The sequence below is a fragment of the Gopherus flavomarginatus genome, chromosome 6 (assembly GCF_025201925.1).
Source record: "Gopherus flavomarginatus isolate rGopFla2 chromosome 6, rGopFla2.mat.asm, whole genome shotgun sequence".
Lineage (NCBI taxonomy): Eukaryota > Metazoa > Chordata > Testudines > Testudinidae > Gopherus > Gopherus flavomarginatus.
This window is the reverse complement of record NC_066622.1, coordinates 136614958-136633156: the sequence shown is the minus strand read 5'-3', so window position 1 is coordinate 136633156 and position 18199 is coordinate 136614958. Positions and strand designations below refer to the sequence as shown.

Below are 18199 nucleotides of genomic sequence, written 5' to 3'. Positions count from 1 at the left end.
GCTTCTTGGAATTATGTATTTGCACCCCTTGACCAGCCATTCTTGCATACCAGGTCTGTCTTGTTTGCAGCAGATACGCTTTTTCTCTATGCCAGTGATGGAGTGTATTAAGTAGTCAAGATGAAAACGAACATGCTTGAGTGTGGAGAGTAGAGCCGATTAGTTAGATATCACATTTTTCTTTTCTGTTTCTTTTCTCCCCTGTGCTTAGTCTCTCATTGCCTGCAGTTACAGCTGCTCTAATCTCTTCAAGTTATTTCATAGCTTGGCCCTGTCCTTGGGTATATTGCTTCCTCTCCAGTTTTATCATCTGCAAATTGGATGAAACTTGCATCAAAGAAACCCCGACAAGATCGTTATGATTAGGCTTGGCATGATTTGACTTTTATCTGTAAATGTTGGTAAATATCGATTTCACTGTACAACAAACCCATGAAAATATTTCTATCAATAATCGAACTTTACAGATAGGCAAAGAAAGAAACTTAAGGCTGCTTAAGAACTTAGAGTGTGGTTTAAGGGTATTCATGTTGTATATTTTGATGTGATGTTGACAATTTGTTTTTAATGTTTAGATTCAAAAAGTTAAAGCTTTATAACCATCTGCTATCATTAAGTTGTCTGATACTCTACGGTTTGACTTCCCTGTAATTTCCTACAACTGTAAATTTAAATTGATAAAAATTAAAAAAGGGCTTAGTAATAAAAAATCAATCTGTTGCAATTACAAAACTAACAAACAAACAAAAATTCTGCCAAGCCTAATGATGCAGCTCTAAAGAGCACACAGTAATACTTGAGTTTTGGGGTTTTTTGTTAGTCTCAAAATCCTGAGAGCTGTTGTCCATCCCAGAATTTCTGGGAAGTATCTCTATGTGAAGGGACACATTCTTTGCCATTATGGCACCTGGAAGTGCTCTGAACATCACGGGTGGTCCCTGCACCACAACTGGGGAATACTCTGGTCAGCTTTTTGACTGCCCTGTTTGGGTGTTTTTAGTATAAATATAATGCAGAAGGTGTTAACATTCTGTCTTTCATAGATGTCAGCAAGGGACCTGGATCCAAGAAATTCACTTTTTCCATGAACTTTGCCAGTTAAAATTTCTTGCAAATTTATTCATTTTACAGAATGATATTGGCTTATGAAGGGTTGTTTCTGTGATATGCCTGCTTTGAACTTCCTGGCACAGCCATAACAAGCAAATAAAAGATGTGATGGCACTAGTATGAAGGAGGCTAGAGTCACTAACTAGTCTCAAATTTTGTGGACTTAAATATTTGTACATCTGACTTAGAAATTTCAGAGCAAGTCTGACGTTTTGTCAATCTTTGGCATCTGTGAGAGCAGACATTTTCCTTTCTGCGTGAGTGAAATGTAGAGCTCAGAATGAAGGACTAATGATATTAAAGCCAGAAATCATAGGACTGGAAGGGACCTGGAGAGGTCTCCTAGTCCAGTCCCCTGCACTCAAGGCAGGGCTGAATATTATCTAGACCATCCATGACAGGTTTTTTTATAACCGCTCTTAAAAACCTCCGATGATGGAAATGCCACAGCCTAAACCACACTTGCTGCAATTTAAGCCCATTGCTTGTCCTATGCTCAGAGGTTAAGGAGAACAATTTTTTTTCCCTCCTCCTTATAACAACTTTTATGTACTTGAAAACCGTTATCATTTTGCCCCCCTCAGTCGTCTCTTCTCCAGACTGAACAAACCCAGTTTTTTCAGTCTTCCCTTATAGGTCATGATTTTTAGACCTTTAATCATTTTTGTGCTCTCCTTTGGAGACTCTCCAGTTTGTCTACATCTTTCCTGAAATGTAGTGCCCACAACTGGACACACTATTCAAGTTGAGGCCTAATCAGCGTAGAGTAGAGCGGAAGAATTACTTCTTGTCTTGCTTACAGCACTCCTACTAATATGTCACAGAATGTTTTGTTTGCTTGCTTTTTGTTTGTTTGTTGCCAACAGTGTTACTGACTCATATTTAGCTTGTGATCCACTGACCCTAGAATCCTTTCTGCAGTACTCCTTCCTAGGAAGTCATTTTCCATTTTGTATATGTACAACTGATTGTTCCTTCCCAAGTGGAGTAGTTTGCATTTGTCCTTTATTGGATTTCATCCTGTTTACGTCAAAATGTTTCTCCTGTTTGTCCAGATCGTTCTGAATTTTAATCCTATCCTCCAAAGCACTTGCAACACCCTCCAGCTTGGTATTGTCCACAAACTTTATAAGTGTACTTTCTATGCCATTATCTAAACAATTGATGAAGATATTGAACAGAACTGGACCCAGAACTTCTCCATGCAGGACTCCACTCAATATACCCTTCCAGCTTGACTGTGAACCACTGATAACTACCTTTGTGGAACAGTTTTTTCCAACCAGTTATGCACCCACCTCGTAGTAGCTCCGTCTAGGTTGTATTTCCCTAGTTTGTTTCTGAGAAGGTCATGTGAGACAATATCAGAAGCTTTACTAATTTTCCACTGGACAGTCTTGCCTACATTTCAGACTTGATCTCCCCACCTCTGCCAAAGTGGCCTTACTCTCCTGAGTAGAGCTTGCAAAATACAATCCAATAAACCTGCCGCCTAATTCCTACTAAAGTAATTAACCAAGCATTCACTCTGTTTCTTCTGTAGTCAGTTTCTTGTTTAACACTTTTAGTGCTGCCTACCTTACCTGGATACTCTGGACAAAATGGACCTGTAATGCTAGTTCCAGTGGACTGCTAACATCCACAACACACACTGAAGTAGCTGAAGGGATTAAATCAGTGCTTATAGTAAGACTTTTTCACCTTTTTCCATTGACCTGTCTCCAGTACAGAATATTCCATGCCATATCCCAGAATACTGTGTTTAGATTTTTTTTAAATTTCCGAATTACTGTATTAGTTTTATGCAGAAACTAGCTAGCTAACCTAATGATTCTGTGCCATTTGGATGCATGTAGATTTAAACACAGCTAGAGAAACTCTGAACTCCTCATTCGTCCAAGGAAGAAAAGGCATAACCTCTTGAAAACCAATGCCAGGCATATCTGCTGCTGCTCACATCTACATAATCCTTAGGTCCACCCTTGTTAAGGTGAAATATGTGATCTTTTTGCTTTTCCTTCCCTCCAGATTTACAGGAACGGATGGGCCAAGTGGTTTTGGATTCGAGTTGACATTTCGACTAAAGAGAGAAACGGGGGAGTCAGCACCACCTACGTGGCCGGCAGAGTTAATGCAAGGCTTAGCCAGATACGTCTTCCAGTCAGGTACTGTAACATTAAACAGTTGCTGCCTTGTTTTCTATCAGTCTAACTCTGATGGGTTACGTGAATGTCAAAGTGCTGGATTTGAATCTTGTATTTATTCAATTAAATCTCTGCCGTTTTAGTCTTGAGATCTGTCTTGTGTGAAAATGCTGTTTGGTCAAAATAAATGTGTTGCTTTCGCCAGCCTATTGGTAGATCTCTGTGCTACTGTATAGGTAATCTAGGTTCCCCCTACCGTAAGCTGCTTGAAGGTACAGAATGGTTAGGCCTCGATAGGAAAGGGAGTCTTTGAGATTACCTGTTAGTTACTCCTCTAGACAAATGAGGAGCTGCTCAGTGGTGGAAGAAGATGGCTGTGATATGAGATCTTACGGAGGCAGGGGTTAAAGCTGAGACAAATGGAAATCCTCAGGGTTGTGTCAGTGATATAGAAGATCTCCTAGGAAATGTCAACTTTCCCATGTTGTACAATATAACTGAACTTAACATAAAAGTTGGTTACAAGGTGGAGGGAGAAAAATTGTTCTCCTTATCCTCTGAGGATAGGACAAGAAGCAATGGGCTTAAATTGTAGCAAGGGCGGTGTAGGTTGCACATGGTTCCCAATGGTTGAAGTGATTAAGCACTGGAATAAATTGCCTCAGGAGGTTGTAGAATCTCCATCATTGGCGATTTTTAAGAGTAGGTTAGACAAACATCTGTCAGGGATGGTCTAGATTACCGATTCTCAACCAGGGGGTCCATGGCCCCTGTGGAGCCGCAAGCAGGTTTCAGGAGGTCCACCAAAATAAACAAGAAAGCAGGACTGGCATCAGACTTACTGGTGCCCTGGGTAGAAAGCCAAAGCCCAACCAACTTAGCTTTGTGGGGCCCCCAGCAATTCCCTGTTCGCTGCCCCTAATGCCGGCCCTGTCTTTTAATCTACTGGATATGAGAAAAACAGTTATTGTAGCACAGGTGGGGCGTGGAGTTTTTATAGCATGTTGGGGGGGGGGGGGGGGGCGGGGAGAGTGGGGAGGCTCAGAAAGAAAGTAGGTTCTTTCTCCTTGAAACACAATCTGCCCAAGGCACGTTATGGTACTAACAGCATTTTATTTTATGCTCAGATGTTTCCTACTCAGAACTCTTTGCCCATCCAGTTGCATGGTGTGGCTGTTAAATACCACTGCAATCAGCATGGGTAAGGACCTGGATATCAAATCAATAGTACTTTGTAAACCTATGGAGGTTTTACTATTTACAAAAGATCTTTAAAGCATTTGCTGAACCAAAACAACTTGATTAATACTCCGTCCTTCACACTCTGAACAAGTAGAAAAGATAAAACTGGCCCAGGGTATTGATGGTGGTCTCAAAGCCACATCTGGTAATGGGCTCCAAATCTATTGGTCCAGTTAATGAATTAGGGCTCGTCTACACAGTGCACTAGTCTGCACTAGAGGGATGTAAATTTTAGTGCACACTAACTGGCCCTTGTGCACGGAGTCATGTTTCGGACCCACACTAGGGAACTTTGTGGATCCCAATAGGATCCCCACGGGCCTGTTAGTGCACAACTCTAAATCGTACCTGTGAATAAGTCATTTTTTTGTTGTGTTAAGTATTTACCACATCCTATAGTGGTGGGGGCGTGGGATGATGTTATACCCTAACTGTTACTGAGTAGTTTCATATGAAGGAGAGTGGGGGCAAAATTCAACCAACGACTGTTTAAAATTGCAGTACCACATTACCCATGATTCTAGAACGCGTATCACAGGTGGTACCTGTGCTCTCACCCCAGTCGCATTAGATTTCGTGATGAACACTTTTAAGCACACAAGTGTCGCACTTCTCTGTTTCTCTTACTTTTTCTGCGTTGCTGCTTTACTTTAGACAATCTCTCTTCTGCACTGAATGTTAGAATTCTTCAAGCTTTGGCTTTTCTGTTCACTGTAACAAACACTTGATGCTTTGTGCTTTTGATTAAATAGCACTGGCTCCTGTGCTTCAACAAAACCAAGTCTGCAAATCTTTGTTTTGTTTGTAGCTTTATCTGTTCTTGATTTTATCATTGTTTGACCATGACCACAAATTCCAACTCTGTTATTTTTAGTTTCAAAGTTTCTACGATTTTTTGTTTTTTAAATGAAACTGTTCACCATTCAGTGACCTTAACTTGCCATGGTTCATGGCTTCATTGGGAATATCTCATGGTAGAACAGATTTATGCCTCAGTCCAAGCTGAGGGGGAGTAGGGGAGGGAACACTGCTCCAATGGAAAATCTGTTCAAGGCCTTTCAGGTTTGTGGTTAACTCTGTGCTGCAGTTATAAAATAGTTTACCAGTTTTGAAAGTTTTTGTTTTTTAAATGAAACTATGCAATACCTTCATTCTCAAGTCTAATTGTTTTCAATAATCTACCTAATTGCCACATGAAAGTAGTACTGTATTCATGTAGCACTGTATTTGTGTAGCACAAAGATTAACCTATTGGGTATCTGAGAACTTGTACAGTTTCCATGTTTCTTGGCTTGAGAAAACCATTGATAGTCCTACAGCATGCAAGCAGTTGGATTTTGGAGAGATTTGCTAGTAAATGGTACATGATAAACATAACATAAAAACAGCAAGGGAGAGCATGCATCATACTAGTTGTCTGTGAAGCTTAAAACAATGAATGTTTGTCAGTTTCTTAAATCAAACACTGACTTCAAAAATATTAGCAGCAAATCAGGTTTTTAGAAGGGAGACCTGCTATGGATTAAGCACACTTAAACTTTCCCTGTAGTTTTCCTACTTGCAAATTGTTTGAAAATTGATATCTGTAAATGACCGTTTAAAAATAATTATTTTAAATATTGAACAATAGTATTTAAGACTTGTGATGTGTCTAGTCATTCATGTGATGGACAAAGTATGCCTCTTTGTACAAGCTCTTCGTTGCAATAAACACTAGGTTGTAAGTCTTTGGGACAGGGACCGTCTTTTCTGCGTTTGTACAATGGCTAGCACTTTGCAGCCCTGGCCCATGCATGGGGCTCCTAGGCTAATACAAGTGAAGGTAAAAAGGAAGACTTTGATTAAGTAGGGCAGCCTGTGCTCCTGTGCTGAAGCTTAATGTGGATTTTGGTTGTTACTTTACCGCATGGAGGGAAGTTGCTTTTGTAAGTAGAGCTCAAGTCTCTTAGATTATTGTTGTCACTGAATTATTCTTTGATACGTATTAAACTGTCACATTTCTTAAAATGTACTACATAGAATTGATTTTACCAGTACCATTCACACACGTCAATAAGTGTCATCCGGACTACGACAAAAATTAATGCAAAGACATTCAGATTCAGAAAACCCTATTGACACGTCTTGGCCCTTGTTTCTAGTGATCAGTGAGAAGTTCATCTTTTTTAGTGGTTTTTTTTTTTTTTTTTTTTTTTTTTTTTTAAGATTAAGAAATAACTTATTAGATTCTCCTTTTCCAAAGTGACCGTAGGAAAGAATTTCACAGCTTTGAGTGTCTCTGAGCTGCGGGTAACAAATGTTGCGATGTGAGGAACTGACAGAGCTTCCATGGCACTTACCTGCCTGGCAGAACATGCTTCATACTAGCGAGGTGGAGAATTTTGCTTCTGTGCGTGTAACTGATTTAAGACGTTATCACTGTTACTTGGATCTGAATATAGTGACTATTTAGGCATAATGTAAGGTGCTCTTTTTTCCCCAGAGGTGCAGAACTCGAACAACTGTGTTAAAGTCAATGGGAGCTGTTTTCAGTATCTCTTTAAAAACAACAAACACAACTAAAATGAGGATTGCCCAAATTCATCTTCATCCCAATTCCAATGAGTAGTAACAGCACTTGACTATCTCAACCTGCTTTATGGTGAGCATGTTAATTTTTACTGTTGAAAGAGAGACTCATTTAGGTTAAGTAATTTTGACTAAGGCCATACAACCTAAAGCAGTCAGACTTCATAAGTTCTTGACTCCTAGAGTCCTGCTCTAATCACTAGACACGTCCCCTCATAGTCACTAGTATCTACAAGTCTATGCTCTGTCCAAATGACCGTGTCCTTACATGCATGTTTGTAAATGCTCTTTTATACAGGCACCTTCTTCTGTAAAATGGTGCTTCCCTGAATACAAATGAGTTTTGTCTAGCTTGTATAAAATGTTGCTTATTTCCTCCCAGTAGGATGAATAAAGCCAAAGAGTTGCCTAGTTGTTCATATTATTTTTCTGACTCTATATATGCTTTGTTTTTAAATCCCAGACTCATTTATCTTTTTTTTTTTTTTTTACTGGTTGCTATGGTTCTGAAACATGTGTTCAGTTTCCAGTGTAGAACTGTCCCTGGATTCCCTGCAGTATTTCAGAATTTTAGATTAGAAATGGAGGGGATTAGCTGCGTTTCAACTCCACAAAAGAATAAATCTACTTCATAAATTTGTTTTAACAAACCAGTTATGCAGTTAACTTTGCTGCATGTAAACATTGGAACTTCTACACAGTGAAGTGCTTATAAAATATACTGTGGGCCAGTTGTTTGCCTTAGGTGAGTAGCGTTCAGCTGTGTAAGTAGACTGCATGTTTCAGTTCTGTGAAGGGGTGTGGAAACCTAAGTTCAAGTCCCTGTTTCCAATTTAGGCCAAGGTGGTCGTGGCCAAAACCGATCATGATCAAGGAGCGTGCACAGGAATTTAAATTTGACTGCTTTTGGAGGGGCATGGTACATGTGTGTACACACACACACACTACACACAATACACATTAAACCATATCAACACTCGCACATGCATCACATCATATGCATAGAAGTAAACAGCAGTACACTCACCATTTCAATTAAAAGCCATGGGCCGTGGAGCCATCTCAACAAATGTATCCACAAGGACTTGGCTGCATCGCGAAGAGCGAGAGAGCTACTTCTGTGCCCCTGTTGACTATTGGGTGGGGAGTGGGGACTGGAACCCCTGCATAGGCTGCCCTACTGATTAGCTGTGTAGTGGTCCATGTGAAATCATTTGGGTCTAAGCCCAGTTCCTGTAAGAGGGATCATTTTACACCACCCCCTTTCCCCCCCAAAAAAGCCCTGTGTTGACATCATTGTCCAGACTCGCAGGAGAGATGGCCAAACACTGATTGTGTGCAGATAGAACTACCCTCTCACTCCCTGCATATATGAGAGAAGGCTTTTGTGGTAGTATAGGGGAAGCTTGTGCTAATGTTGCCAGTGATCTAGAATAGAGCGTTTCTGCCTCCAGAGTTCAGTCAGACAGTCAGCATTAAAAAGACTAAAGAAAAATTATTTGGCTATATGTAGAATGATTCCGAGTCTAAATTTTGTAGGGATGGATATATGCACTCTTGAAATAAACGATTCCAAGAGTTACACATGCAATACACTTACACTAGGTCTGTGCTAAGCTTTTTCTCTTAATTTCCCACTGGTTCAACTAACCATGAAGCTCCAGGGATGAAAACGTAACTCTAGACTACCTGTTGGCATTTTAACTAACATCTAACCCTGCTCAAGGTAGTCTAGATGAGATGGTGGTCAAAACACCACAGGCTTAGCTATGTTAATATTCCCCCAGCGGAGCTGGTCCTGCAGAAGTAATGATGGGGAAACAGGAAGTTGAGAGTAGGTAAAGCCTTAGGGTGTCTATTTTGGTCTCAGGATTCAGTTCTGCATACCTTATTTATTTACTTACTTACTAACTGACTAACTAATGATCCGAGTTGGGGAGGGGGCTAAACACCTATCTGCTTCCCTGATATAATTACTATAGGGTTCTCATGAAGCGTTATTGCTGTTGCATTTAGTCTTTGATCAACACTTATCAAACACTTTCCTCTACTGTTTTGACATTGTGAATTTTCTGGGCAGAGCGCACCGAAGGGGGTTTTATTACAGCTCTGCTTGCTTTTTATTTTTTTCCCCTCTCCCTTTCCTCATGCAATTGTAGTCTTCTAGCTTTTTTTGGTCTCACTATCGATGAAGAGAAGGCAGATAAGAAGGTGCAATGGCAGTGACAACTGTCAGATTTCCTTCCTAGTCTGTGAACTCTTCAGGGTAAGGACTGTTTCTTTGTGCAGCCAGCACATAGCACATTCTGGGCACTACCATAATATGGGTAATAGTAACAGTCATGCATGGAACAGCAAATACAATATCAGGAACTGCTTCTGAGTTATCTCTAGATAAGATACATGAAGCAATTCACTCTCTGAAGACATCACAATCTGTAATTATCGTCTGAACGCTGCGGGTAGTAAAGAAATGCTGATCCTCAATTTTGCAGATGGGGCACTGAGGCAGAGAGACACTAAGCAATTTGTCAAAGGTGTCTCAGACTGTGGTGGAGCTGAGACTTAGAACCCAGGACCCAAAAGTCCTAGGTTAGCGCCCTAGCCGCTGGGCCGTCCTCCTTGTTTCATTTAGTATGACTACTTTGCAGCAGCATATTGATTTTTGATGATACATCTCAAAGACTTTAGTCAGAGCTAATCAGGAAATCACAAACAAGAATAAATTTAAACACTGTGTAAGATTACACAGAGAATGTTGCTTCACAGAATTTTTAAGTTCATGCAATATTACCACTTTTGCTGTTCTTTAGAGCATAAATGCAATTAAACCAGTGGTCCTGGAAATTTTCATGCTCACGTGCCTTCTCACCTCTGTCCACACCGTGCCGGGAGTGGGGCCATGGCTTGTGGGGGGTGGGATGGGACAGGACAGGACAGGACATGGACAGGAGTAAGGGGCACAAGGCTGGGACCACAGCTGGGATTGGGCCTGGGCCGGGAACAGAGCCATGGCCTAGGCTGGAGGTGGGGCTGGGACCAGGCCAGGGATAGGTGCAGAGCCATGGCTGGGTCACGATCTGGGGCTGAGGCGGGGGACTGAGTTGGGGGTGGGGCCAAAGCAGAGCTGGGAGTGGAGCACCCGGGCCCTACTGCGCGCCACCCCCCAACAGGGTGAACTCCCTAGAAAGGTGCGGTAGTGGAGGACCCAGAGGGTCGGAGCTTCAATGCTCAGCTGATTCCTGAGGTGAGAATGGGAGGGGCAGAGAATGGGAGGGGCAGAGCCAGAAGATGAAAGGACGTTGCTACGGCACAAAAACAAATAAAAGTTAAAGCTATAAAACCAAGTGGTCAAGAGAAGCTTAACTGCCAACTTGTTCTACCAATGGAGGTAGAACTACTGGTTTTCTGAGCTGAAAGGTGGATTTAGAGTCTTGGATCTTCAGGCAACAAGACTGGTGCCCCCTGGGTGACAGGCATTACCCACTTACTAGGAACGAGAGAAGCTGTGAACTTAACAATCCAAAATTCTTGATAGTTTAATTCAGAGGTCCCTAAACTGTGGGGCACACCCCCATAGGGGGGCACTGAGGGGTGTTGGGGGGTGGTTTTAGCTGCGGGCTGTATGTGATGGCCAGTGGAGTCCTGTTGGGGGTTTTTTAAATCGTGATTGATTTTTTTTAGTTAATTATGTGAGTTAACTGCAATTAATCGACAGCCTTAGTTTAAACCCTTTCTCCTTTCCTCCACTCACTGGATGAGTACCTCAGAGGCCTCTGTAGCCCTTCTATTAGGATAAAGAAGTGGAAGAGAATGTTGCAGAAGCTCACTCTGCCTTGGATAAAGACTCTGTCCCTTGATTTGAAGAGGGAAACCAGCCTCTGCAACGTGCTCTGGTATTATCTGCAGCTCAGGCTGTCTGGGGCCTGTGTCCTTTGTCCAGCTAGCTTTGCCCTCCGAGAAGCAGGAGCAGCCAGCTTTAATAGCAAAGGCCCAGACAGTCTGAACTGCAGATAATGCCAGAGGACATTGTAGAGGCCTGTTTCCTGCAACCCAAGGAAGGACAGAGCCTTCATCCAAGAAAGAATTTTCCTTCCATCAGGAAGCAAGAAGCCAGGTGTGACGAAGTGGGAATGTTCTTAATGTTTCTCTGAATACTGTGTGGGTGCCTCAGTTTCCCCTATTCCTTTCTTAAGTATCTAGGTGGTATCTGCATGGAAAATGGCCAACACACTGGCCCTCTGCAACAGTCACATCCCCTTATTCTCTCCCCCCCTCGCCCCCCTGCATGGCAGTACAGCCGGGAGTCTGAGCGGCTTTTTTTGTTTTTGGTTTTTTTGCTTCGACAGTTGGGCTGGGAGCAGGGGGCACGTACTCAAAATATTTTTACTGGTGGGGTATGCGGTCAAAAAGGTTTGGAGACCATTGGTCTAATAAACCTTCTCTTTTCCTGTCTGGCTGAGATTCACATCTGACTGCAGAGTCGGGGGCGCAGGGCCCTCTGGCTTCCCCAGGAGCCCTGCCTGTGCGGACTCACTGTGGGAAGCGCACAGTGTGAGGAGGCGGCGCTGAATGCTCCGAGGTCAGGCCCAGGAAGGTTGACTGTGTAAGCTTCTTGCCCTGCTCACAGAGAGGAGGCATGCTTCCCCCAGAGTCCTGACTTGCTTTGTATGGAGTAGTTCCAGAGCATTGCCCGGTGACTCCGGGACACCAGGAAACTGAGGGACTGAGCAAATGGTGGCAGCAGCAGCAGCTCTGAAAAACTACTCGTCTGCATTGACACCCTTTATCCAGCCTCATGCAGCCGATGAAGTGGGTTTTAGCCCACAAAATAAATGTGCTCAAATAAATTTGTTAGTCTCTAAGGTGTCACAAGTACTCCTGTTCTTTTTGGTCATCCAGAGAGAAACTGCAATAGTTTGTCTTCTGAGATTATAACCACAGAGTTAATGAAAACTGGACGTTTCTGCTTTCTTTTTAAATGGGGACTTGTGGACATAATTTTAGGACACTTGGGACAGACTCTCAAAGCACACTTTGTGGTCAGGTTAATCATTTTTACATATCAACTAGATTAACAGGAAAAAATTAGATCTCACTGACACATCTGACTTCTTGTATTTCCTCTTACACTTGCACCTTTGTTTATAGTTTCTCATTCCTTAGGTAACTTCAGGTTTTTATGCACAAGCCTAATGGCAGAACATTGTTGCACAGAATTGTTTAAATCTGTCTTCATTTAACGTTTATAACTGCATGCAAACATCTTTATTGACTTTAACAAGTCATTGCGGAGAAACTGAATTCTTTGCTTCAGTCTTCACAGCTGAAGATGTTAGGGAAATTCCCAAACCTGAGCCGACCTTTGTAGGTGACAAATCTGAGGATTTGTCACAAATTGAGGTGTCACTAGAGGTTTTAGAATTGATAAACTTAACAGTAACAAGTCACCAGGACCAGATGGCATTCACACAAGTTCTAAAAACTCAAATGTGAAATTGAGGAACTACTAACTATGGTTTGTAACCTGTCCTTTAAATCAGCTTCTGTACCCAATGACTGGAAGATCGCTAATGTAACCCCAATATTTAAAAAGGGCTCTAGAGCTGATCCCGGCAATTACAGACCAGTAAATCTAATGTCAGTACCAGGCAAATTAGTTGAAACAACCATAAAGAATAAAATTGTCAGATACACAGAAGAACAAATTGTTGGGCAAAAGTCAACATGGTTTCTGTAAAGGGAAATCGTGTCTTACTAATCTATTAGAGTTCTTTGAAGGGGTCAAACAAACATGTGGACAAGGGGGATCCAGTGGACATAGTGTACTTAGATTTCCAGAAAGCCTTTGATAAGGTCCCTCAAAGGCTCTTACTTAAAGTTGTCATGGGTTAAGAGGGAAGATCCTTTCATGGACTGAGAACTGGTTAAAACACAGGGAACAAAGGATAGGAATAAATGGCAAATTTTCAGAATGGAGAGGAGTAACTAGTGGTATTCCCCAAGGGTCAGTCCTAGGACCAATCCTATTTAATGTATTCATAAACGATCTGGAGAAAGGGGTAAAAAGTGAGGCGGCAAAGTTTGCAGATGATACTAAACTGCTCAAGATAGTTAGGACCAAAGCAGACTGTGAAGAACTTTAAGATCTCACAAAACTAAGTGATTGGGCAACAAAATGGCAAATGAAATTTAAAGTGGATAAATGTAAAGTAATGCACAATGGGGAAAATAACCCCAATGATGGGGGATAATTTAGCTACAACTAATCAGGAAAGATCTTGGAGTCATCGTGGATAGTTCTCTGAAGATGTCCACGCAGTGTGCAGCGGCAGTCAAAAAAGCAAACAGGATGTTAGGAATCATTAAAAAGGGCACAGAGAATAAGATGGAGAATATCTTATTGCCCTTCTATAAATCCACAGTACACCCACATCTTGAATACTGTGTACAGATGTGGTCTCCTCATCTCAAAAAGGATATACTGGCATTAGAAAAGGTTCAGAGAAGGGCAACTAAAATGATTTGGGGTTTGGAACGGGTCCCACAGGAGGAGAGATTAAAGAGGCTAGGACTTATCAGCTTGGAAAAGAGGAGACTAAGGGGGGCTATGACAGAGGTATATAAAATCATGAGTGATGTGGAGAAAGTGCATAAGGAAAAGTTATTTACTTGTTCCCATAATATAAGAAGTAGGGGCCACCAAAATAAATTAATGGACAGCAAGTTTACCAACAAACAAAAGGAAGCTCTTCACACATCGCACAGTCAACTTGTGGAACTCCTTGCCTGAGGAGGTTGTGAAGGTTAGGACTAACAGGGTTTAAAAGAGAACTGGATACATTCGTGGAGGTTAAGTCCATTAATGGCTATTAGCCAGGATGGGTAAGGAATGGTGTCCCTAGGCTCTGTTTGTCAAAGGGTGGAGATGCATGGCAGGAGAGAGATCACTTGATCATTACCTGTTAGGTTCACTCCCTCTGGGGCACCTGGCATTGGTCACTGTCGGCAGACAGGATACTGGGCTGCATGGACCTTTGGTCTGACCCAGTATGGCCATTCTGCTCCCTTATTAACATTAAGAAAGGCCTGAGAGCCCCCAGAAGCGGCATCAAACATGTTCAATCCACTTCTGTTCCCTTTGCACATGATGCCTCTTCAGTTTCAGCTTTGCTGTTACAGATCCAGGGAAGAACACACACAAACTGAGCATGAGACAGGAAGTGTGAGTGACTCAACTAGGGCTGGTTAACAAAATTAGGTTTTCAATTAAAATAAAGTATCAGAGGGGTAGCCGTGTTAGTCTGGATCTGTAAAAGCAGCAAAGAATCCTGTGGCACCTTATAGACTAACAGACGTTTTGGAGCATGAGCTTTCGTGGGTGAATACCCACTTCTTCAGATGCATGTGGTGGAAATTTCCAGGGGCAGTATATATATGCTAGCAAGCAAGCTAGAGATAACGAGGTCAGTTCAATCAGGGAGGATGAGGCCCTGTTCTAGCAGTTGAGGTGTGAAAACCAAGAGAGGAAAACTGGTTCTGTAGTTGGCAAGCCATTCACAGTCTTTGTTCGATCCTGAGCTGATGGTGTCAAATTTGCAGATGAACTGAAGCTCAGCAGTTTCTCTTTGAAGTCTGGTCCTGAAGTTTTTTTGCTGCAGGATGGCCACCTTAAGGTCTGCTATAGTGTGGCCAGGGAGGTTGAAGTGCTCCCCTACAGGTTTTTGTATATTGCCATTCCTAATGTCTGATTTGTGTCCATTTATCCTTTTCCGTAGAGACTGTCCAGTTTGGCCAATGTACATAGCAGAGGGGCATTGCTGGCATATGATGGCGTATATTATATTGGTGGACGTGCAGGTGAATGAACCAGTGATGGTGTGGCTGATCTGGTTAGGTCCTGTGATGGTGTCGCTGGTGTAGATATGTGGGCAGAGTTGGCATCGAGGTTTGTTGCATGGATTGGTTCCTGAGCTAGAGTTATTATGGTGTGGTGTGCAGTTACTGGTCAGAATATGTTTCAGGTTGGCAGGTTGTCTGTGGGCAAGGACTGGCCTGCCACCCAAGGCCTGTGAAAGTGTGGGATCATTGTCCAGGATGGGTTGTAGATTCTTGATGATGCGTTGGAGGGGTTTTAGCTGGGGGGCTGTATGTGATGGCCAGTGGAGTCCTGTTGGTTTCTTTCTTGGGTTTGTCTTGCAGTAGGAGGCTTCTGGGTACACGTCTGGGTCTGTTGATCTGTTTCCTTATTTCCTCGTGCGGGTATTGTAGTTTTGAGAATGCTTGGTGGAGATTTTGTAGGTGTTGGTCTTTGTCTGAGGGGTTAGAGCAGATGCGGTTGTACCTCAGTGCTTGGCTGTAGACAATGGATCGTGTGATGTGTCCGGGACGGAAGCTGGAGGCATGAAGGTAGGCATAGCGGTCGGTGGGTTTTCGATATAGGGTGGTGTTAATGTGACCATCACTTATTTGCACCATGGTGTCAAGAAAGTGGACCTCCCGTGTAGATTGGTCCAGGCTGAGGTTGATGGTGGGGTGGAAGCTGTTGAAATCATGGTGGAATTTTTCCAGAGTCTCCTTCCCATGGGTCCAGATGATGAAGATGTCATCAATGTAGCGTAGGTAGAGAAGGGGCGTGAGTGGACGAGAGCTGAGGAAGCGTTGTTCCAGGTCGGCCATGAAGATATTGGCATATTGTGGGGCCATGCGGGTGCCCATAGCAGTGCCACTGATCTGGAGATATATATTGTCATCAAATTTGAAATAGTTGTGTGTAAGTATAAAGGCACAGAGCTCAGCAGCCAGTTGTGCTGTGGCATCATCAGGGATAGTGTTCCTGACAGCTTGTATTCCATCTGTGTGTGGGATGTTTGTGTAGAGAGCCTCTACATCCATGGTGGCTAGGATGGTGTTTTCTGGGAGGTGACCAATGCATTGTAGTTTCCTCAGGAAATCAGTGGTGTCGCGGAGATAGCTGGGAGTACTGGTGGCATAGGGTCTGAGTAGAGAGTCCATATATCCAGACAGTCCTTCAGTGAGAGTGCCAATGCATCATCAAGGATCTACAACCCATCCTGGACAATGATCCCACACTTTCACAGGCCTTGGGTGGCAGGCCAGTCCTCGCCCACAGGCAACCTGCCAACCTGAAGCATATTCTCACCAGTAACTGCACACCGCACCATAGTAACTCTAGCTCAGGAACCAATCCATGCAACAAACCTCGATGCCAACTCTGCCCACATATCTACACCAGCGACACCATCACAGGACCTAACCAGATCAGCCACACCATCACCGGTTCATTCACCTGCATGTCCACCAATGTAATATACGCCATCATATGCCAGCAATGCCCCTCTGCTACGTACATCGGCCAAACTGATGCTTTCTTCCCTCACACGGGTGTTGTGAAGATAAATCCAGAGATGAGAGGTGCTCAGATGCTACAGTGATGTAGGATTGTAGAAGCCCCTAGATAGACCATGCATAGAAAGAGGAAGAAAACACAAGCCAGGAAAGAGAAACAGGGTTGAAGGAACCAGCAAAGAGACCAAGATGCCTAACAAAGAAATAAACAATCTGACAGGCAGGAGAAGGGGTAAAGGAGGTACAGAGGCAAAGACAGTTACTTTTAATATATTTAGGAAATAGTTAAAATTCTACAATAAAATAGATGTGAATGCTGGAATATATTAGCTGCACTCTTATCGCTGCTATTCGTCATATTATCTAGAGCTTACTCCGCACTAAAAAAACTAGTATCTTTAATTGTCTGCCCATGGAAGCTATAATATAAATCGGCCTCGGTCGCTTTCCCATGTTGCCTAACCCTACTCTGAGTAGAATTGAATGACAGTGTTTAATGCTGAGGGAAAGCCTGAATCCTCTTTCTGCTGGTAGAGTATTACAGGCCACACCCCTTGCCCCCTGAACCTGCTGTCAGGGCGAACTGGATGATCAGCAAGGTCTTTATAATCTTTAACTTGTATGAATTGGTTGGATTCTATTGAAAGGCTCATTTAACATAATTTGGATGTAAAAACAGACTGGACTTTTGAAGTCATTAAGCTTGAGCTGTGCAATAAAGAACTTTTTTTTTTTTTTCAGTTGACTGGCAGATTGAAAATACAAGATCAGTCACTGTTCTGTGCTTAGGAACTCAGTTTTCAAACCACAAAGGCCCAGCAGTACTTATGGTACTGCTGATCAGTTTTTTCACACATTTTTCTTAGAGAACCTTCTGTCTAGGCCCCCTTCTTTCTAAGAGCCCAATTTGAATCCCTGCAGCGGAGGCATTGTTTAATTGTGCTCCTGGGATTTAATTCTTCCTAAGGCATCTTGTCTACGGTGCATGTCTTTGGCGGGCAGCACAATGTGACGTATTCTGCAGTTTTGTACCACTTTATATTCCTGAGGCTGTGGCAGTTCCCTACTGTTTCCATTTTCCAGACAGAAGGTAAGTGAGTGCAAAACCAAACTGCAGAAGAGAAACACAGGAAGGAGAGCTCTAATTATTTTTTACGTAATGCACATATATCGTGTTTTTTAAATTCTATTAATTCCTTGTGGGAGCTGTTCCCAAAATACATTCAACTCAAGCTGGAAATGGAATTAGACCAATGCTGCCAACAAACCCTGCAGATGACATCATTGTTGCTTTCCCTCTTTGCAGTCCATCTGTTAAATGCTGGACAGCCTCGTATACGTTGTTACTCTAATTATGGTAATTTCATCATCCTTAGATTATTTTAAATTAGTGTGACCATCAGATGGATTTGAAAGAGATTTTATTCTTTATTCTACGGTTTTATTTACCTTTGAGTAACAGTTTCTTATGACTGTTTGCTAAAGTGTTTTAGACTTAATTTTAGGTGTCTAATTCATATATCAGATGTGGTCATAAGACTATCCTTAATCTATTAGTGATCATACTTGGAAATACAGTGAGGGTTTTTAAAAAAAAATTATGGCTAACATATTACAGAGTTGCGCCCTTCATCTGTACTTAATTCTTCCCAAATGGTGGTAGCTGTTCAAAACGGCAAATCGCTACTGAAAATCTACAATAAATCTACTTTATAGATGAACTGCCACATTTAAAAACAAAACAAAAAAAGCCTGAATATTAAAAC

The 18199-nt window shown here is 42.4% G+C and overlaps 1 protein-coding gene across 3 annotated transcripts in view; it reads left to right on the top strand.

Moving 5' to 3' along the window:
* Positions 1-18199, top strand: part of SUFU (SUFU negative regulator of hedgehog signaling) — a 115434-nt gene that overhangs the window by 27187 nt on the left and 70048 nt on the right. For all 3 annotated transcript variants that reach the window (XM_050958147.1, XM_050958146.1, XM_050958145.1), the window contains exon 3: positions 3139-3275. In XM_050958147.1, the coding sequence (XP_050814104.1) occupies positions 3139-3275 (137 nt within the window). The remainder of the gene's footprint in view (positions 1-3138; positions 3276-18199) is intronic.